We start from the raw sequence: 21,193 nt of genomic DNA on the forward strand, positions 1-21,193 counted from the left end.
TGAGACAGTCCTCTGCTGCCCAGGTTAGAGTACAGTGGTGTGATCATAGCTCACTGCAATCTCAAACTCCTAGCCTCAGGAAATCTTCCTGCCTTGGCCTCCTCCAGTGCTGGGATTACAGGTTTGAGCCAGTGCACACAACCAGTGATCTTTGATGTTACTATTGTAATTGTTTAGGGAAGCTCCTATAAGAAGGCAAACTTAATGGATAAATGTTGTGTGTGTTCTGAATGCTCCACTGACTGGCCATGCCCTGGTCCCTCTTCCTCTCCTTGGGCGTCCCTGTTCCCTAAGACAAAACAACAGTGAAATTAGGCTAATCAGTCTGGGCACAGTGGCTCACGCCTGTAATCCCAGTACTTTTGGAGGCTGAGGAAGGTGGATCAAGAGGTCAGGAGTTCAAGACTAGCCTGGCCAAGATGGTGAAACCCCATGTTTACTAAAAATTAAAAAATTAGCCGGGCACAGTGGCAGCTGCCTGTAATCCCAGCTACTCAGGAGACTGAGGCAGGAGAACCGCTTGAACCCAGGAGGCAGAGGTTGCAGTGAGCAGAGATCACACCACTATACTCCAGCCTGGACAAGAGAGTGAGACTCTGTCTCAAAAAAAAAGAAAAGAAAGAAATTAGGCTAATTAATGGCCAGGCATGGTGGCTCATGCCTGTAATCCCAGCACTTTGGGAGGCCAAGGAGGGCAAATGACGAAGGCAGGCAGATCACCCGAGGTCAGGAGTTTGAGACCAGCCTGGCCAACATGGTGAAACCTCGTCTCTACTAAAAATACAAAAGCAGCCCAGCGTGGTGATAGGCACCTGTAGTCCCAGCTACTTGGGAGGCTGAGGCAGGAGAATCGCTTGAACCCAGGAGGTGGAGGTTGCATTAGGCTGCGATTGCACCACTGTACTCCAGCCTGGGCCACAGAGGGAGACTCCATCTCAAAAAAAGAAAAAAAGAAGAAAGAATAAGTTGTGGTGTTCTATAGCAGTCAGTTGACTGTCCTTAACAATAATTTTTTGTGCATTTCAAGGCCAGGCACGGTGGCTCATGCTGTAATCCCAGCAATTTGGTAGGCTGAGACAGGCAGATCACCTGAGGTCAGGAGTTTGAGACCAGCCTGGCCAATATGGTGAAACCTGTGTCTTCTAAAAATACAAAAAATTAGCCAGGCATGATGGCAGGCACCTATAATCCCAGCTACTTCGGAGGCTGAAGCAAGAGAAACACTTGAACCCAGGAGGCAGAAGTTGAGTGAGCCAAGATCATGCCCTTACACTCCAGCCTGGGCAACAGAGCTCTGTTTCAAAAAAAAAAATTATTGTGCATTCCAAATAGCTAGAAGAGAATGTTCCCAACACAAAGAAATGATAAATGCTTAAGGTGATGGACATCCTAATTACCCTGATTTGATCATTCCACATATGTACATGTATCAGAATATCACATATGTTGTCCATACGTAATATTGATATTATTGATACATGATAGCTGTCCAATAAATTTGCACAACTATCATGTATCAACAAAAAGTTGAAAATAAATAAGACATCATTATATAAGGAAAATTTCCATATTAACAGAAGTTTGGAAGAAGTGGATTCCAACCCTCCTGGATGACTTTGAGGGTTCAGGACTTCAGTGGAAGAAGTCACTGCAGATGTGGTAGAAACAGCAGGAGGACTAGAATTAGAAGTGGAGCCTGAAGAAGAGGTTGAATTGCTGCAATCTCAGGATAAACTTAAACAGATGAGGTCTTGTTTCTTAGGCATGAGCAAATAAAGTGGTTTCTTAAGATAGAATCTACTCCTGGGGCAGATGCTGTGAACATTGTTGAAATTACTATAAGGGATTTAGAATAGTATATAAACTTAGTTGATAAAGCAGCAGCAAGGTTGGGACTGAGGCCAATTTTGAAAGATGTTCTACTGTGAGTACAGTGCTACTGAGGAGCACTGCATGCTACAGAGCAGTCTTTTTGTTTGTTTGTTTTGTTTGTTTTTGTCTTATGAAACACAAGTCCAGAGTGGTCTTACATAAAAGGAAGAGTCAGTCAGTGAGGCAAACCTCACTGAGGTCTTATGTTAAGAAATTGCCTTCTGGGCACAGTGGCTCATGCCTGCAATCCCAGCACTTTGGGAGGCTGAGGTGGGTGGACCACAAGATCAGGAGTTCAAGACCAGCCTGACCAACATGGTGGAATTCCATCTCTACTGAAAATACAAAAAGTAGCCAGGCATGGTGATGTGCACCTGTAATCCCAGCTACTCAGGAGGCTGAGGCGGGAGAATCGTTTGAACCCAGGAGGCAGAGGTTGCAGTGAGCTGAGATTGCACCACTGTACCTGCCTGGGCAACAGAGCGAGACTCCATCTTAAAAAAAAGAAATTGCTGTCTAGGCACAGTGGTTCACGCCTGCAATCCTAGCACTTTGGGAGGCCAAGGCAGGCAGATCACCTGAGGTCAAGAGTTTGAGACCAGCCTGGCCAACATGGAGGTACCCCATCTCTACTAAAAATATAAAAATTAGCCAGGCGTGGTGGTGGGCATCTATAGTCCCAGCTACTCAGGAGGCTGAGGCAGGAGAACCACTTGAACCTGGGGGGCAGAGATTGCAGTGAGCCGAGATTGGACCACTTCACTCCAGCTTGGGCGTAAGAGCAAAACCCCATCTCAAAAAAAAAAAAAGGAAAGAAAGAAAAAGAAATTGCCACAGCCTCTCTAGCCTTCAGCAGCCACCACCTGGATGAATCAGCAGCCATCAGCATTAAGGCAAGACCTTCCCCAGCAAAAAGATTACAGCTCACTGAAGGCTCAGGTGATTGTTAGCATTCTTTAGCAATAAAGCATTTTTAATTAAGGTGTGTACTCTGTTTCTGTAGACATAATGCTGTTACACACTTAACATGCTGCAGCATAAACGTTAGTTAATGACTCACTTTATTGAAATATTCACTTTATTGTGGTGGTCTGGAACCAAACCACAGTGTCTTTGAGGTGTGAATGTCTATGGTGACATTGGCATCCACTGAATGGCCCAGACAGTCCTCTTTGTGTGAGTATAGGCCTTTTGGTTCCAGGTGTCCAGAAAGTGCCCCAGGCTCCAGAGCTGGCCTATTCAAGTGGATGGCATGCATGTGCCCACCTGTACCCCTGCCTAGTATCCCCAGAACAAGCTTGGCCAAGTGCCTTGATGTTTCCCCCAACTTGTCAGGCAGGTCAGCTGCCCCTGGTGAAACCCTACCTGCGGTCAGTCCAGAGCCACAACAACAAGAGTGTGAATGAGGCACTCAACCACCTGCTGACAGAGGAGGAGGACTATCAGGTGGGTGTGCAGGAGGGAGCCCTATCCCGGGTGGGCTGAGCTCCTCCCCTGCACCTGCCATTCTGTTATCAAAGAGGCTGCTTTTGCACAGGAGGGTGTGCAGGCCCTATGGGACACCAGTGGATATATGGGTAGGGGCCTTTCTAAGGCCATGGTGATAGCAACAGCCATCAAGTAACACAATGTGCCTGCTCTATGTGCAGCAGCCCCTATCAGTGTCCCATCCCTCAAAGGCTATCTTCCTAGGGCTTAAGGGCATCTATCGATGCCTATGACAACTTTGACAACATCAGCCTGGCTCAGCGGCTGGAGAAGCACCAGCTGATGGAGTTCAGGCGCATTGCGGCCTCTCTGTACAAGGGCAATAACCAGTGGGCCCAGAGCGTGGAGCTCTGCAAGAAGGATCATCTCTACAAGGTTGGTGTCCCGGGCCCCTGTTTCCTTCCACCCTCCCGCCTCAGTGTGCCTCCTGATGCTTTGGGGATCACACCCCTTCCCTCTTTTTCCTGAGACCTGGCTCTGAGCTTCACCAGGAGATCCTCATGGTGGGTGGTGGGATTGGTGTTAAGGGGAGACCATATTTAGAACATGGGGTAACAGTTGGGAGTGATCTAAAACCCCTTAAAAATTGTTTGGATTGAGAGACAGAGCCTTATGGAGTTGATTATTTTCGTGGCAGTTATGTGTAAGTTTCACTCTACCAAAACAGTGTGGCAAGATTCACTTCTTAGCACCCACTTTACTTCCTATGAAGATTTGGGGAATTACCTGTAATCTCAGTGCTTTGGGAGGCTGAGGTGGGGCGTGCTTGAGCCCAGGAGTTTGAGACCAGCCTGGGCAGCATGGCAAGACCCTGTCTTTCCAAAAACTTCACTGGGTGTAATGATGGATATTAGTACCAGCTACTTGGGAGGCTGAGAAGGGAGGATCACTTGAGCTCAGGAGTCGGAGGCTGCAGTGAGCTATGATCACACCACTGCTCCCTAGGCAACAAGGAATTTTAGAACCTAAATTAAAATTAAATTCAAAGGCCCAGCAGTGGCTCACGCCTATAATCCCAGCACATCCGGAGGCCAAGGCGGACAGATCACTTGAGGTTAGGAGTTCAACACCAGCCTGGCCAATATGGTGAAACCCCATCTCTATTGAAAATACAAAAGTTAGCTAGGTATAACGGTGCACATCTGCAATCCCAGCTACTTGGGAGGCTAAGGCAGGAGACTCGCTTGAACCCAGGAGGTGGAGGTTGCAGTGAGTGAAGATCGCACCATTGCACTCCAGCCTGGGTGACAGAGTGAGACACTGTCTGGAAAAAAAAAAAAAAAGGAAAAAAATAAAATCACATTCAAAACATGTGTTTCAAAGCTGAGTACAGTTGTATACACCTGTAGTCTCAGCTACTTTAGGGGCCAAGGTGAGAGGATCACTTGAGAGGGAAAAAAAAAAAGAATGTGTTTTTCTGCTGGTGAGAGGTATCTTAGTACCATTCTTTGACTGGGGTCCAGGCATCTGCCAGGCAGGTTGGGCTGCCTGGAGGGACCACCAAGACCCTGAAGGCATTAACATCCTCTGCTTGGCCTGAACATCTGCCCGGGGAGTAAGGTGGAGTTGTACCAGAGGGTCTTTGTGCTGTGTTACACAGCTGAGCCAATTCCCAAGGTCTCCATGTTCCCAGAGACTCTGGACTTGACCTGAGGGTGTTACTTCTGGAGTTGGCCTTGGGCATTCCTGAGTATCTTCCCAGGACACATGGACAGCTGCCACCTCTTGTCCAGCACAGGGGCTTCATTCTCATGGCTCCTGGGCTGTGGCTGTTGGCTCGGACTCCATGGAGGCCTGTGATCCCTGGCATCAGTGTTGCATTGTGTTTGACCTTACTTTGTCACCTCCAGTGTTTTGGAGTGTCCGTGACATCCAGCCCTTAGTGACACTGCTTGTGGTCCTTCCTGAGGTGCCCACAGGGGAACAGAAAGGAAAAGCTGCTGAGGCTCTGAGACTCCACGTGGAGGTCTCTGGACCTGGCTTCTGGGAAGAGGCAGCTGGGCTCAGACACAACTGAGGAAAGGCCACCCTCAGCTGGCTGGTCACAGCCAGTCTCACCCATGTGGACCCTGTCAGGGGCTTAAACACAGCCTCCTCCACACTCAGGCAGTGATGAGTGAGCAGGGCCATAAGTGCTGCCAGAGGTCTACTGGCCTTCCCAGCCACCCACTCCAAGCCACGTGGGCCCAGAAGAGAGTCCAGAGGACAAAGCCACAGATAGAAAGTAGCTGAGCATACAGTGGCTCTAAGCCAGGGGTGACTGTAGCCCCAGGGAATGTTTGGTTGTCACAGCTGAGGGTGTGGTGCTACATGTAGGAGGTAGAGGCAGGATGGGGCCCACAAGCCCCGATGCACAGGCGGCTGCCCCCACATACCTCCCAAGGTCAGCACTGCCATTGAAGGAGCCTACCCTGAGGCCAGAGATGAAGCCTCCTGGAGTCTTCCTGGAGGAGTGGCCAGGTCACAGTGTGTCCAGTCAGGGGCAAAGCCATCCAGCAACAGAAAAACATATTTCCAGATGACAGAAGTAGCATTTAGATGAAAACTTGGTCAGTGGGGCCCTCCTACACTCACCAGTGAAGAGCAGGGTCCTGCAGGTGTAGACTGGAGAGCTGGACACAGGGATGGGACCGGGATCGAGCTGCCCTGAGAGTGGCATGGGCCAGGGTGGCGATGAGAGAAGAGGGCATGGGAGTGCCTAACTCGAGCTGGCTCCAGGCCGCAGGAGCAGGAGGCTGACTGGGAGCTTCCCAGGGGCTGCTTCTACTGGAAGTCCTCTGGGAAGCCAGTGAGACAGTCCCTGAGGCCCACAGAGGAGGGACAGTGCGGTGCCCACTTTCGGCACATGTGGAGGACAAGTCAGCAAGGGTAGGTTGGGCCAGTGGAGGGCACGGCAGGGAGCAGGTGTCACAGGTCCTCAAAGTGGCGACCCAAAGGCACCAGGAGCTCTCACTTGCGGGTCAGAATCCTGGTGCCTTTGTAGGAACAGTGTGGGGCAGGAGGTAGCGCTCGGTGAGCAGCATGCCGACAGGAGATAGTTCTTTCTGGAGCCAGCTCAGCATGTTGGATCCATGCGGATGTGGGTACTGGGCGTCCTCAGGGGCCTTCCAAGCGGAACTCAGAGGCACGTGCTGCAGGGCGGGTATGTGGAGCTGGGACTGCCACAGGGTATCCTTGGAGAGCACAGGTCATTGTCAGTGGGTCATGGCCAACTCCAGGTGGAGTGGCCTTGTGTACCTGATTTCATCTGGGTCTCAGGTTCCTGGTCTCAGAAAGGAATACTAATAGCCCTTGCCACAGAGGGCCATGCTGGAGTCAGGTGATCCAGTGCCTGTTGTGGGGCTAAAAAATAGAGAATGGCCACAGAAAGTGCAGGCTGGTCAGGACTGGTCAGGTGCAGGTGTTATCAATGATACTGTCTTAGACAAATGCATTTGCAAGGATGAAAACAGCAGTTAGGGGGTTTTGAGCCACTTGAAGACAAAGCAAATTGCTGTTTCTAGAGCAGTAGCCATATCCCTCCTGACTGCTCCCCTGGCGTCATGCTCCATGGGCCTGAGCACAACACCTCTGCAACACCCCAACCCCCAAACCCCCATCAGTGCCTGCCTCACAGCAACCTGTGCACGCCCTCTGCCCTCAGGGCCGGAGTTCCTGTCTCCCATGGCACCTGTGCCTCTGTGAGCCACCTGCAGGCAGTTCCACAGGGGCTAAGAGGACCATGCTCTGTCCCCTCCACAGCCCCTGGAGGGGGTACCAGTGGGCAGCAGGGTGCCAGGAATGGCTCGGCCATGGGTCCAGACTTGCTCCACAGTGCAGGAAGGCCTTCGTGGAGCCTGGCGCCACTCCCTGCCCTGCTGGTCCAGCTGCTGCAGGCACAAGGCCTCTGCTTGCAGGATGCCCAAGCAAGCGTTTGCCTTGGCTACAGGATGCCATGCAGCATGCCGCAGAATCGCAGGATGCTGAGCTGGCCCAGAAGTTGCTTCAGTGGTTCCTGGAGGAAGACAAGAGGGAATGCTTCACAGCCGCTCTCTTCACCTGCTATGACCTGCTTCGCCCAGATGTGGTGCTCGAGCTGGCTTGGAGGCACAACCTCATGAACTTGGCCATGCCCTACTTCATCCAGGTGATGAGGGAGTACCTGAGCAAGGTAGGTGCCAGGCCAGCTGCAGCTCCCTGGCCTCTGTGTGGCATGGCCCACCCCTGGCAGTGACTAGCCTTAGGTCTGCTGGGTCCTTAAGGGTGGGCCCATTTGAGGACAACTCAGCTTGCCCAGCCAGCCCTGGCCTGCCTTCAGGAGTGGCTACTTTCCTTCATGCTCAAGTGGTTTTCTGTCCAACATTAAGCCCTTCCAGAAAATCATCATGGAAAGTGCTCACTGGCAGCAACTCTCCTGCAGACCCTCCCAGGGCAGCTGTCCAGTGGGCACACTGCCAGGAACACAACAGGCATGCTCGTCCCCAGCCCTGGACTTCATCAGGGTGACAGTGAGGTGGCTGGCAATCCCAGCTCCCTGTGGAGCTCCCAGTGGCGTCTGGGGGGTGCAGCTATTAGCATACCTGTTGGTGGTAGCTGCCTTTTGCTGAACACGTAGTCGGAGTATTCACGGATGCACTGAATCCTAACAGCTATAGGGAGAATGGCTCTGTCTGCTTCTTCGAAGTGACAGTATCTGATTATAAAACTCTCCCTGGGTGTTGAAGTCCTAGGAGTCCCTGCTGCGACCTAGCTTTAGCCCCTGTCCAGAGACCTGTGTCAGCAGTGTCACCTGGTACAGTTTGTTCTAACACTGGAAAAGCCACCTCTAGTAGCATCTACTTGCCCATCTAACCTCCTTCAGCCAGATGGAAACTTTCAGAAGGCACTCATGCTGAGGCATCACTCAGTGGAGCAAGGGAAGGGAGGGGCCTCCCAGGGGAGTGGGAGGTAGGAAGGAAACCAGAAGGCAGGCCCATGCTGCCTGCTTTAGCCTCCAGGGGGCTGCCCAGCCCCTGAAGAAGGCCATCCCAGAGGCCATCACCCTCCTGCAGGACAGTGAGACCCCATCCCATTTGCATACCACACCTGAGTGAGAGACTCCCTGATGACTCTCAAGGGGTGGGGAGGAAGGGCAGCCCTGACCACGTAGCCTGAGATTAGTGGGCTGCCAGAGGACATAGACTGATTGGGTTGACAAGGGCCCTGGTTCCCCCACCAAGTGGATGGCAGCTCCCTATAGGCCGTGTGTATGGAATGTGGTGTGTGGTGTGCGGTGTGTGGTGTGCAGTGTCTGGTGTGTGCCTGTAGAAGCTGCTCTCACCAAGATAAGCGGCTTTTCCCATCCCTCAGGTGTCTTTCCTGAAAGCAGTCTGTGTTCTGAGAATCTGCACAAGGAAGGAAGAATGTGCATGAATCTCTTCCTGACAGTAGAGGCCCATGGGTTCGTGTTAGAGGAACTCAGGCTCACCCAGGCCTCAGGGATGTCATTGCTGTGGGGGTCAAAGTACCAGGGGATCCCCCAGGACTTTGAGGAGCACATTCTTTCTGTTGTAGATGATTGAGTTAGCAGCCACTGTCACCTTTGTCCACACTGTGGCAGCACAGCCTTGGCCTGGTTTTCTGAGACTCCACTGGCCCTGGGAAGTGGTGGCTTCTGCCCTGCTGCTGCCCACCTATTCCTACAGGGGCAGATGAGGTGCCTGTCATGGGGAGAGTTCAAGGAGAGGAGGGGGCTGGCAAGGGGTTTCCCAGTCAGTGGTGTCAGGGTGTGAGCTGATTCTCAGCTTGAGCTGGGGCCCAGCTGACTCCACACAGCAGTGCTGGGAGGATGAGGGTGCGGACAAGAAGTACAGTCCCTTCCTGGAGGACAGCTGGGCCCGGGGCCTTGTGGCTCATCTGGGAAACTCGAGGGCCATCCCTCTGAGACGCCCCCAGTGCTCTTCCAGTGCAGGGACAGTACAGGCCTAGTTGAGCCCTCAGCCTGAGTGTCAGCAAGCTGTAGGTAGCAAGGACAGGCAGCAGGGCCAGTGCACCTGTCCTGCTCCCTCCTCACCTCTCAGCCCCCAGACCCCGGCTCACAGGGGCACATCCTTGTTTCTCTTTCTTACTCAGTGCTTTTGTGAGGGGATCCTAGCTGCACAGTTGCTGCCGCCTTGCTGTTTGGCAAGAGGCAGGGTTGGTGCCTGGTGAAGCCTCAGGGAAGAGTGAGGAGGCAGTTTGTCCTCAGTGCTTCTCAGGTGAAGTGTCTAGGTGCCAGGTGACTTGTCTCTGAGAGCCATGATCTCTCTGCTAGTCAGGAGGGGTGGGCAGACTGGACTGGCTGGAGTCAGAAGCAGGTATTGTTCCCTGGCATGGCCCTAGCCCTGCAGGTCAGTAAATGGCAGTGTCCTTATATCTAAAGGAGGACTTGGCCCCCATGAGCAGGCCACACCCTCAGCCTGTAACAAATGACTGCCCCAGTGCCCACTGGGAAGCCCTGGGGACCCTGCTGGGCACTCTGTCTCAGCCAGCTACCAAGGCTTCACCTCTCCACGCCTTGCTGCATTCTAAAAGTGCATGGGGTGTGGGCTGGGCTGCTCCACATCTGCCTGTGTCCACCTCTTCCGTTCTCACTCTCCTGGAGGCCCTGTGTCCTGATCTTCCACTCCACGTTCACCTGGAGGCTGGGACTGCACTCTGTCAAGCAGCTGTTCACATGCTTTCGCCTCCTTGCAGGTGGACAAACTGGATGCCTTGGAGAGTCTGTGCAAGCAAGAGGAGCATGTGACGGAGCCTGCCCCTCTCATGTTTGGTAGGTGGCACCTGTAGCCCCCAACCCCCTGAAAAGGGAGCAGGGAGGGATTCAAGTCCCACTGCCCTTTCCTGGCCGGGCTTTGAATGGGGATGAGGATGGGAATGGATGGGTAGGGGCCGGAACAATCCCAGTGGCTGCTGGGTGTGGAGAAGTGTATGTCCAGGAACGCTGGCATGGCCACTGTCCTCCCTGCTGTAAAGGTGCCTGCCTTCCGATGGGGGTGCCTGCCTAGCTGTGAGCTGCTGCTGTGTCCTGCCAGGCCTGGCCCCCTGGGCAGCAAGGCTGCTGCTGGTGTGTGCTGGGAGGGGCTGTGCCCTGAGAACCTGCCCAGGGCAGCCTGGCTGTAGAGCAGACGGGACAGGCTGTGGGGTAGGGGTACTGGAACACCTCGGGGCCAACACAGGCCTGAGGGTGTGGTGTGAGTGTGCAGCACGCCGGCGGTCACAAGCCTCCTGCTGAGTGTGTCCCTCCACCATTAATACCAATCTGGTTTTTTTAGATTTTGATGGGCATGAATGAGACCCAACCAGTTGCACTAAGTAAGTGTCCCATTTGGGGACTAGCTTACCCTCAAGCCAGGCCAGCCTCTCTGGCAGACCCCATGCTCCTTGCCTCTGGGTGCCTGCTCCCTTGGTGTCTCAGCCTCTGGGTGGTAAGGGCTGGTCCTGTAGACCCTGCTCTCTGGGTCCTGGGCTACTCAGGGGAAGCCAGAAGAGGACCCCATGGGCAGGAAGAGCTCTGCTCACTATGGGTGTCCCTCTCTGCAGGCCAGCAGCTGATACTGACAGCAGGCCCTTCCGCGGCCCCAGCCCCTGCCAGCTTCCCCTTTGGATATGCCGCTGCTCCTGCCTTTCTCCAGCCTCTCATGTACAACTTACGCCTGTAGTGGGCGCTGTCTCCACCCACTCTACCTGCAGAGTTACTAACTTCTCCAAGGAGCATGTCACTCCAGCAACACAGGGGCCCGCAGTGGGAGGCGGGGACACCTGGACGTTATTTATTTTTGCTGAAACCCAATGATGGCAACCTCTGAGCCATCCCAGAGCCTGGGGAGGCCAGGGTAGAGGCTGACGGTGCAAGACCAGCTTCAGCCGCCAACAGGACTGGACTGTGGGCCCTTCTGCTGGAGCCAGGCATTCCTTGTGAGTGTCCCCCACTGGCTGGAGCTGCCCCCTCCAGGCCAGTTTGAAGACAACCTGAACACGTCTTGTTTGGAGGTACCAGGCCTCATAACAGGACTCCGAGCCTCCTGGCTATCATAAATATTAAAGTCGGTTTATCCAGGCAACGGTGCTCTGCTTGGTGCTGGTGTGGGTAGGAAGGAGAGGGTCCAGTTTCCTGGGCCCCGCAGTCCATTAAAGATTTCCTGGGACCTCTTTGCAGGATGTGGGATCTGCGTTGCCCAGAGAAGCCACCTAGAAGAATACAGCTGCTTGTATTTGGGGTCTTTCCTGACCATGTTCGCTGAGCGCAGGAACTCTAAATCCCGGAGAGGTGTGGGTGGGAACCGCCAGGTGAGGCCCGGCACTTGGCCGCTGCGGGAGGGGCCCCGGAGGCGTAGCGCCTTCTCACCTGCCTCCAGGTTCAGCCAGAACGTTCGAGTTCCTCAGGGACGGGGCTAGCCCTACGTGTTTTCAGGGAAGGTGTGCCCCTGGCCTCCGGGATCCCCTCGCTCTCGGCAGTCGCGCAGACCCAAGACCCGCACCCCGCGCCCTTGGCGGCGCGGCACACTGTGCACCTTGATCCATAGCTCGGGGCTGGGCCGTAGCCCTGCCTCCCGCAGCCCCGCCCCTGGCCCCGCCGCTCGCCGTCGCCAGGGTCTCGGCCTCGGCCATTGGCTGCGCTTTAGCCCCGCCCCTACGCCTGCCTCGGCGCGCCCCGCCCCGGCCTCAGTTTCCCGGCCCGCACGGGGTGGGCCGGGGGCGGAGCCCGGCTCAGACCACGCGGGGCGGGACCCGTAGCTGACGCGCCCGCCCCGCCCCCGGGACCATAACCGGCCGCCGCCGCCACCCCAGACCGAGCGTGGAGTTCAGGAGGCTCGGACCCGAGTTCACCACCGGGCGCCCCGCCTGCCGCCCGCCATGGCCGCGCCCCGCGGCCCGCGAGCTCTGGCGGCCGCCGCGCCAGCGTCCGGGAAGGCCAAGCTGACGCACCCGGGGAAGGCGATCCTGGCAGGTGGGCCCCTCCGGGATGCGGACCCCCGTCCCGCCGCGCTTCCGGGTGGGCCCGGGACGCCGAGGCCCCGCCCCACTTCCGGGTTGGGCCGTGGGTTGGGGGATCGTGGGGAGCGGTCCTGGTCCCCACCCGCCGCGCGGGGGCTCGCCCGCCTGCCGCTTGTCACCCCTGCGCCTCGCCGGAACAACGGGATGGGGGCGTGGGGCCCCAGCCCGGGTTCCCGCGACACTGGCGCGGCGGCCGCGCCGGGCAAAGTCCGGGACGGGGGAGGGGCCCGAGCGCCGGCGGCCGGGCCAGGGTCTCAGAAGCCAGTGCCCGGTCCCCACAGGCGGCCTGGCGGGCGGCATCGAAATATGCATCACCTTCCCCACCGAGTACGTGAAGACGCAGCTGCAGCTGGACGAGCGCTCGCACCCGCCGCGGTACCGGGGCATCGGTGAGGAGGGGGAGGCCGCAGGGGGCGGGCACCCAGGGCCGCAGCACGAAGGGCGGTGGAGTCCTGACTGCCCCCTTCCCCAGGGGACTGCGTGCGGCAGACGGTCCGCAGCCATGGCGTCCTCGGCCTGTACCGCGGCCTCAGCTCCCTGCTCTACGGCTCCATCCCCAAGGCGGCTGTCAGGTAAGGCCCGGCCCGGGCCTGCTGCGGGAGGGGGGCTAGGCCACGGCAGCCCCACTCACCCGCCTCCATTCTGCAGGTTCGGAATGTTCGAGTTCCTCAGCAACCACATGCGGGATGCCCAGGGACGACTGGACAGCACACGCGGGCTGCTGTGCGGCCTGGGTGCCGGCGTGGCTGAGGCCGTAGTGGTCGTGTGCCCCATGGAGACCATCAAGGTGGGGAAGGTCCTGGTGAGGACCCCGGACATGCAGGGAGTAGGGGGAGGGGCGGCCGCGCTGGCCCTTCGCTCCAGAGACAACCGGCAAGCTGGGGCGGGTCTCGTGGGTGCCAAGGAAGATCAGCAAGGTGATCTCGGGGCCCTGGGGCAGGACGCCTGCCAGGAAGGGCTGCCTGTGGAAGCCGAGTCTTTGCTAAAGGTAGCCCTAAAGTTTTTACAAAGTACTTTTATAAAGCAGAAAACAAATGACACGTTCACTGCCAAAACTGGAAAAAAGCAGCAAACGTAAAGGTAGAGTCTGGCTACCAGGGCTGCCCTGTGTCCCAGGGCATGGTCCGTGTGGGTGGTGTTGGCGCTGCCTCCCAGGGAGGAGCTGCAGCCCCAGTTCCCCCCCACCATGGGCCCTGGTCCTGCCTGCTAGCCAGGACCCACCCAGGTGGCAGCCGAGAACCTGCCCCCCTTGCTTCTCTCAGGTGAAGTTCATCCACGACCAGACCTCTCCAAACCCCAAGTACAGAGGATTCTTCCACGGGGTTAGGGAGATTGTGCGGGAACAAGGTGAGCCACTTGACCTTCCCGCCAGGGCTCAGGGACCTGGTCCAGGGTGGGAAGGACCTGCACCTCCCATCCTGCTTTGGACTCTGTGCAGCACCTGCCTCCCTCTTCCCCTCCCCTTCCCCCGCCACCAATTCCCAGCCGGGGCCTGAGAGGCTGCAGGGTAACCCGGTGCCTGCCTGCCCCCAGGGCTGAAGGGAACATACCAGGGCCTCACGGCCACCGTGCTGAAGCAGGGCTCGAACCAGGCCATCCGCTTCTTCGTTATGACCTCCCTGCGGAACTGGTACCGAGGTATGTCTGCACCACAGGGCCCCGCCTCCGCACACAGCCAGGTACTCTCCTCTCCTTGGCCCTCCCCCCTACCCCGTGGCGGGTACCCACCTTTTGAGGTGCTGGTCTAGGCTCCTCCCAGCACCCTCTAACCACAACTCACTCACCCCCCCCCATATCCAGGGGACAACCCCAACAAGCCCATGAACCCACTGATCACTGGAGTGTTCGGAGCTATTGCGGGCGCAGCCAGTGTCTTTGGAAACACTCCTCTGGACGTGATTAAGACCCGGATGCAGGTGGGGGATAGGGAAGGGGAGGGAAGGGGGATGAGGCCAGAACTAGCTGCTCAGCCCCTGCCTGCTGATGTCCTGCAGGGCCTGGAGGCGCACAAATACCGCAACACGTGGGACTGTGGCTTGCAGATCCTGAGGAAGGAGGGGCTCAAGGCGTGAGTGGGGGAGGGCCAGGGCTATTGTCCCCACCTCAGACCTTTCCCGACCTACCTGGCCTCCCCACGCCATCTCCTTTCAGGCCTCTATGCCTCTCGCTCCAGCTTCTGGGGGTTTCGCTGCTAGGGACACTGCGGTGACCTGCCTTCCTCTCCCTGCCCCTCCTCCCACTCAGATTCTACAAGGGCACTGTCCCCCGCCTGGGCCGGGTCTGCCTGGATGTGGCCATAGTGTTTATCATCTATGATGAGGTGGTGAAGCTGCTCAACAAAGTGTGGAAGACGGACTAAGCCTAGAGGGGCCCCAAGGGGACCACCCCAGGCACCTCCCGAGTGCCCCACCACCCTTGTCTCACATGAATCCAGTGCTGTAGTGCCAAAAGGCCCCTTCCCACGTCCCTCGAGCTCTGTGGTCTGGTCTGTGCATTGTGGCTGTCAAATCCATGTGTCCCATAATGCCGTGTCCCCCTTGTGGTCTGTGACACCACCACTGTGCCCTGGTGTCTGGCCCAGCCATAGCTGGGTGTGCATCTGGCCTGTGACCCTGTGCCCACTTGTCAATGTGCTTACTGTGAGCACTGTGCCTGTGTTTCATGTTCTGTGTCATGTAACCCTGTGCCCCGCCTCCCGGGGTGCCCGTGTGGCCTGGGTCCTCGGCCCTGTAGCCCTGGCCCGGTCCCAGTCCGGTGCCTTCCACCCTGCCCCGGCCTACCACAGCTGCCTCCGGGCCTCGGCCTGGCTTCACCGCATTCCAGGGGCTGCAGCCCCCCGCTTCTCCCGCCATTGGCCTTAACTGGCCCTCGGGCCCTCCCTCCACCCAGGACAGGGTGGCACCCGCCACTCTCAGGACCACCCTGCCAAGGCAGAATAAACCGGATCCTGTTGCAGCCTCCTGTCCTGTGTTCATCCCTATATGGGCCCATCTATGCATGGACTTTGGAGGCTGTGCCTCTGCAGGGACCAGGCCACCCTCATCTGAGGACACTGCAGAAGAGGGACAGGGAGAGAATAGTGTCCACCCAGGGCAGGGCACTGTGACCACAGTGTTGACTCCCTAAGAAGCCGACCACCAGGCCAAGAAGGATCTGGGCTGCACCCTGGCCTTCCCTGTGACCTGTGGGCAAGATCCCATGGTGTGGGTAAAAGGGTATGTTCACAAGGCCTTGGGGTGGCCTGGCAGAGAGCAGTGTTCGGAGCAGGGGGCTGGGCCCGGGAGATGAAGCCCCAGGACAACTGCCTGCCCCTCACCCAGGGGGAAGCTTAGGAAAGGGTTGGGTTGCTCAGGGCCCCTCTGGGGCATGCCCAGCTCCTCAGTGAGTGAAATGAGCTGCTCATAGGAAGAGGGGATGGGTGTATGCTGGGGCCTCTGGACCCCAGGCAGGGGTGTCTGGCCTTTGCTGCCCGAAGGCTCTGAGCAGGGGCCCTTCCTTGTTCCTTCACCCAGGCTGGGAGACAGCTGCCCTGGGGCAGTAGGAGGCGGGGCTACCTGGCCAGAGTCGTTTGGGCACCTTGTGCTACAGCCATGAGCCTCAAGGAAAAGTGTCCCTCTGGCTGGAGGCCAGAGCTCTGCACTGGCATGTCCCCATGGGGCCAAGCCCTTCTTTCCACAGCCAGTGAGCCACGTGGAGGACACTTGGGAAGGATGGGGCTCACTCGGTGCCCCTGGCTGTGCAGAGAAGCCAGCTTCCTGTCCAAGTGCCTCTGTGGGGGAAAAGTCAGGCATTTGGCTCAGACTGGAAAATAAGCTTTTGCCAGCTGGAAACTCCATATAAGCAGATCCCATCCCTGGGGAGACTGCCCTGTTCTAGCAACCTCACACAGTACCAGAATCCCAGGAGTGTGCATCTGGGGAGACGTCTGGGGTCCAAAGGGCTCGAGGTGGATCTGGGAGCCAAGCATGGGCTTGGGGGTACAAAGGGAGCACAGGGTTTTCAAGCCTTGGGGAGAGCCACCAGGCTGGGAAGGGCTGTGGGTATCTCAGCACTCAACCTGTGCTGTGATGGGATGGCCAGGCACTCTCCATGCTCACTTCCCAATCTGTTGGCACAGAGGAGAAAGGGCCCAGGCAACAGAGCCTCCCTCCTCCCACTGTGCACTAGGGCATGCAAGTGCCACCACAAGAACCCCACACCAAGACACTTCCTGTCCCTGGAACTCAGGCCACTGGTTCTGCACCTCAGAAGCTTTCCTGTGGGGTGACAGGCAGTGGGCCGCACTGGTCCATAGTGCCAGCCATGAAACCTGGAGGGGCACTCAGCTCTCTGGGGTCTGCCCTCCAGGCCTCAGCATCCATTTGCTGTACTCCCTGCAGGTGCTCAGAATCATGCTTAGGCAGAGCAAGCCCTCACACATCGCAGCTTTTTTCTGGGGTTGCAGGACGTTGTTTACAGTCTCCCCAGGTTCCAGGCAGTTCTGGGAGCAGGCAAGGCCTCACAGATGGCTGAAGGGGACCCCCACCCCCACATACTCATCTTCAGAGATGCCAGCCACTCACTGCACACACCTACACCGAGTCCTGTCCCTGTCCCCCTCCACAGGAAGGGGCTGAGGCTGCACTAGCTTCGAGCAGGGTGTAGAATGGCATAGGTCTCCATCCTCTTTGGACCCCTGCCGTCCTTAGGGCCACCTTGTTTATGCCTTGAATCACAGGGCAGACATCAGGTAACCCAGCCAGAAATTTCTGAGCTGGATCTGAGTCCCTTGGGACCACCTACCCTGGTAGATAGAACCCACACTCTAGGCTGCCTCACACATCGCTTCAAGAAGAAGGCAACCACCAGTCTTGGAGCTGAGGCCCAAGGGGAAAGGTGTCTGTGCAGGAAAGAGCTGGAGGCTGGAGTGACAGGCAGGGGCCTGGAGGAAGCCAAGTTGCATTTAACTAGACTGCAGAAAGGAGGCCCACAGCAGGGATTAGCACAGACTAAGGCCACTGGGACACCTGCCCTTGGGGGCAGAGGGGCAGAGACACATGGGCGGGTCTCCAAGCTAGTCTGCAGGCAGAAGAGGCTTGACTTCTAGCCTGTGCTCCACCTCTCCCTACTAAGCAGGAAGCTTGGTCAGTGCTGGGGAGAGCCCCAGGAGGTGGCTGAGTGCATACCAAGGTTGTGGATGGAGATTCCAGGTCACCATGTCCTGTTCCAGCCAGAGCCACATTGACCAGCTAAAGTCACAGCCTGGAATCTGAACCTTACAACTGCCCAGGAGAGACAATGGCCTTAGAGAAAAGGACAAGGGATCAGGTGAGGTGGTGACCACACACAGGGCAGGACTTGGCCAACCTCCCAGCCTCGTCCTTACCGCTGTGGTACTGAGGCTTCCAGGCAGCTACCCGGCTCCATCCTCCCCTTCCCCAGATTCCTAGATATTCCCCTCACACACTGCTGCATGCCACCTCCTCCCCACCCGTCTTCCGGGTCCCTGTGTAGGTGATGAATGGCAGTCAGCTTAGTATTCAAAAAAGCCAGTGACTCCTGACAGTGGGTCTGTCTCCTCTTAGCCAACAAAGAGAATGCTGGTTTTGGGGTTGTGTCCCTCTCAGCACTCACAACAAACACAATATTGGTCAATGATGCATGAGTAGTATTTTCCCCACTTTTTATTTCCTCTGTTTTCACAGATTCCCTGCACAGGGTCTTAGGTAAGGGGCACAGAATCAGGGGCCACCTCAACACCTGGGAACGTGGACTGAACAGAAACACACAAGGGACAGGGGCAGGGGTGATGCAGGGACAGTGGAGAACTGAAAGGACAGCCTGAAAGGTACGATGGGAGGACCACAGAGAACACCAGGATTCGTGGATAAACATGACAAGGCCAACAACGTGTGTGACCTATGGGAAACATGGTGGCCCTGTAGTTCCACTCCACCCATTCCTACCTGGCAAATATCCCTAAGAGAGCCTCCCTTCTGCTCAGGTTGGGCCAGGCCCTGACCACTGACCCTCCCCAACATGGCCCTTATTACACTGTTGTCACATTTGTCCCCTCTGCCAAACCACACGTATCCTCCACCCATCGCCCACCTGAGGATTCTCCATTGACTGGGCCTTACCTGGGAGGCTACACTTAGCCACAGGAGTGTCATCTCCTGAAGTGACCTCAATGGATGCACCATCTCACCCCTTTGCCTCCAAGCTCTGTTCAAATGCCTGCCGTGGCCGATGGCTCACTAGCTCCAAGCAGCCCAAGCCCTGTCTCACAACCGCGGGTCCGGGAGCTCATGGGGCCCGGGGCACATTCCATGCGCTGGGGACTGGGGCCGCCAAGGCTCGCGGCGAGCCTGCTAGTCGGCCCGAGGCAGCCCTATGCAGTCCCCTGCTACCGCTGCCGATGGCCCTGGCCTGTCACCGCCTCCTCTCGGGGCCCAGGAGACTCGCCTGGGGTTGTAATGGAGGAAGGTAAATAAAATGCCAGCGATCGTGATCCGGGGGCTCATCCTGCGGGCCGACCCAGGTCACTGGAGAGGCGCTGTGCCCGCCAGGGCCAGCAGGAGGGTCGCCTGCGCTGAGGGGCGGGGCCCCTGGCCGCAGACCACCCGGGCCCGGCTCAGTACCCAGCCACGGGGGAGCACCGAGAGGCTTCCTGGGTATCCGTTTTCGAAAAAGGAATGAAATTCCTCAGCCTCAGGAGTGGCCGATCCAAGCAGGGAGGGCCGCCGAGTAGGATCGCGTTCCCGGAACGCCCGGGCTCTATGAGCTACCACCCGTGCGCTCGGAAGTGGGGGCGGTACGCGCTGATGACGTCACGACGGCGCGCCCGGCCGTCGTGGCAGCGCTTGCGCTGTGCCGGTGCGGCGGAAGCTGGAGCTGCGCTGCTCTGACCCTGGCAGCCTTCGCTGCTGTGGCCTCAACCCCTAGTCCGAGATTGACTGGGCTGCCTGGAGGCCCCTCGCGGTCCCTGCCACCAGCCCCTGACCTTCAGGTTTCACCGCGAGTCCCCACCCTCGCCTGCAGCCCCTGGATTCTCGCCGGCCCAGCCGCATCGTCCACCCTCCCCGAGCCTCTGACGGCGCCTCCCCGGAACAGCGGCCGCCCACGCTGGAGGCTGCCGGGGTCACCCTGAGGCTCCAGACTGAGGGGACACTCTCTGGTCTCCCGCTTCTCCCGCCCCTCCTTTCCCCTGCCTGGAACTGGCCTGCGTGTCCCAGGACTGGGCTTCTGCCGCCGCACCTGCTCCCCACCGCGCTCCGGATCGCTGCGGGCGCGGCTTCCTCGCCCTGGAGCACTCTTCCTCCCGCTCCGCCTTTTCCCTGTAATTCGCACTGCCCTTCAGGCCCTGCCTGGCCCGTGTGCAGGTGGGGTGTCTGTTTCCCTTTCCCGGACGGCGCCCTCCCATCTGGCTGACTTTGTCCTCGGACCCACGCTCCCAGAGGACAGAGCCTGGGCCCGTGGCTCACGTCTGTGTCCCCTCCACAGGGCCTGAATGGGAGAGTCGTTGGTCACTGCTGAAGGAAGGAAGGGAGGGCAAATGTACTTATGACTGCGTCTTTTCTTCCACTTGTGACCTTTTGTTCCAATGTCCCTAGTCGTAGCCGTGTTCCCCGGAGGGCTCCACTCGCCTGTCCTCTGCTCCCGCCCACTCCATCCTGCCTGCCTGGCCAGCTCCAGTCCAGCCCCTTGTTGCTGCCTGTGGGCTCATGTAAGGCACGGTGGTCTTGCCACATCCCCATGGAGGAGGAGGCAGGTGTAGGCACACCACTCTGAGCCACCTACTCTGGGGGCCTGTTGGTAGGAACAGGAGAAGGAGCTGGGGTTGGGATTGTGTCCCCACAGAAGGCAGCAGTGAGCACAGGCCACACACGACACTGGCATATCCTGGTTAGGCCTTTCCTTAGCCCGCTCTATTCCTCAGATAGGAAAATCCAGACCGAGCAAAAGGACCCACCTGGGACCTGTGGAGACCCAGTCCCTTCCTCTGCCGCCTAGTGAGAGAGGACCGAAGATGAGGAGTGAGGAGGGATTGAGAGGCAGCAGGTGGTGTCACATCTGCCCTGTCAGTGAGTTGGTCAACAGAGGTCCTCAGGGAGCTATTCCTGGACAGGACCCCAAGGGGAATATGGAGGATCAGCAAGGGGGCTGCTAGCTGCCCTTGTCAGCATCCACCTTGTCTGCAGGCTGCCCCCGGCCCTGTCCGATGGGGAAAGGTGTGTCATGCATGTTGCCATGCAGCCCCAGCTCAGTGTGTAGGTAGCACCCCGGGCCGCAGTGGTGATTAGGGTCCACAAGGGTGTGGGTCTGGAGGGGGCGGGAGCATCCTCCTCTCAGCCTGACACAGGAGGGGCAGGGCTGTTCCCTGATCACGCAGGAAGGCTGGCCAGGGCAAGGGGTCCACTAATCCACACTCGTCTTGGCCCGTGGTGCGCGTCTTCCCCTCGGCCCGAGGGCCCATTGGCCAGGTGACAGTTGGGGAAACTGATATCAGCTCTTAGCTCTGGACTGCCGGGTGGCAAGGCCCTGTGGTCGCAGGGAGCCAGGCGTCCTCAGCCCGCGCGTTAGCTGCTGACAATTGAGCGACCAAAGCAGATTAACCTGGGTGTTAATCCTCCCTTAATGGCTTCAGAATCCTCGGCTCCAGGAGCTAAGCCGGCCTTTCTCCGTGCGCGGCCAGGCCCTCCGCGGCTTCAGCCCCGCAGCGGCGACGATGCTATCTCTGCTGGCCCCGCCGCAGTACCCGCGCTAATCCCCGGCGCTCCTTTCTTCCCCAGCCCGCCCGAGATCGGCCGATTGGCGTTTGATTACGGCCGCTATCGAGGGCCCCTTTGTGCGACCGGCC

At 57.8% G+C, this 21,193-nt stretch overlaps 2 protein-coding genes and 2 long non-coding RNA genes across 15 annotated transcripts in view; 2 read left to right on the top strand and 2 right to left on the bottom strand.

Annotated features, from left to right (window-relative positions):
• Nucleotides 1-5,869, bottom strand: part of LOC108291645 — an 8,303-nt gene extending 2,434 nt beyond the window's left edge. The window contains exons 1-2 of one of the 2 annotated variants that reach the window (XR_005197344.1): nt 5,736-5,869; nt 3,238-3,291 (exon numbers count right to left, since the gene is read on the bottom strand). This is a non-coding gene — a long non-coding RNA (uncharacterized LOC108291645). Of the gene's footprint in view, nt 1-3,237; nt 3,295-5,735 lie in introns of both variants that reach the window. The other variant, XR_005197343.1, reaches the window with a different exon arrangement.
• Nucleotides 1-11,420, top strand: part of CLTCL1 (clathrin heavy chain like 1) — a 128,738-nt gene extending 117,318 nt beyond the window's left edge. For 8 of the 10 annotated variants that reach the window (XM_037732647.1, XM_017512088.2, XM_017512095.2 and 5 more), the window contains 5 exons: nt 3,208-3,318; nt 3,565-3,735; nt 7,289-7,510; nt 10,054-10,129; nt 10,900-11,420. In XM_037732647.1, coding sequence (XP_037588575.1) covers nt 3,208-3,318; nt 3,565-3,735; nt 7,289-7,510; nt 10,054-10,129; nt 10,900-11,018 — 699 coding nt within the window. In that variant the 3' untranslated portion in view covers nt 11,019-11,420. Of the gene's footprint in view, nt 1-1,577; nt 2,134-3,207; nt 3,319-3,564; nt 3,736-7,288; nt 7,511-10,053; nt 10,130-10,631; nt 10,672-10,899 lie in introns of those variants that run through there. The other 2 variants (XM_017512092.2, XM_017512097.2) reach the window with 2 other exon arrangements.
• Nucleotides 11,421-12,028: 608 nt separating this feature from the next.
• Nucleotides 12,029-15,314, top strand: SLC25A1 (solute carrier family 25 member 1). The gene is made up of 9 exons (XM_017512099.2): nt 12,029-12,307; nt 12,636-12,743; nt 12,827-12,926; nt 13,003-13,141; nt 13,617-13,701; nt 13,888-13,992; nt 14,155-14,270; nt 14,349-14,422; nt 14,599-15,314. The coding sequence occupies exons 1-9, from the start codon at nt 12,214-12,216 to the stop codon at nt 14,711-14,713; spliced, it is 936 nt and encodes a 311-aa protein (XP_017367588.1). The 5' UTR covers nt 12,029-12,213; the 3' UTR covers nt 14,714-15,314.
• On the bottom strand, nt 15,008-19,680 carry LOC108291644. Of its 2 annotated transcripts, none has more exons than XR_001819983.2 (2): nt 19,591-19,680; nt 15,008-18,798 (listed from the first exon to the last, which is right to left on the bottom strand). It is a non-coding gene; the product is annotated as an uncharacterized LOC108291644 (long non-coding RNA). The 2 variants fall into 2 exon arrangements; XR_005197345.1 differs by lacking the exon at nt 19,591-19,680 and adding an exon at nt 18,975-19,189.
• Nucleotides 19,681-21,193: the final 1,513 nt, after the last annotated feature.

Source organism: Cebus imitator, unplaced genomic scaffold (genome assembly GCF_001604975.1).
Source record: "Cebus imitator isolate Cc_AM_T3 unplaced genomic scaffold, Cebus_imitator-1.0 Scaffold461, whole genome shotgun sequence".
Taxonomy (NCBI): Eukaryota; Metazoa; Chordata; class Mammalia; order Primates; family Cebidae; genus Cebus; species Cebus imitator.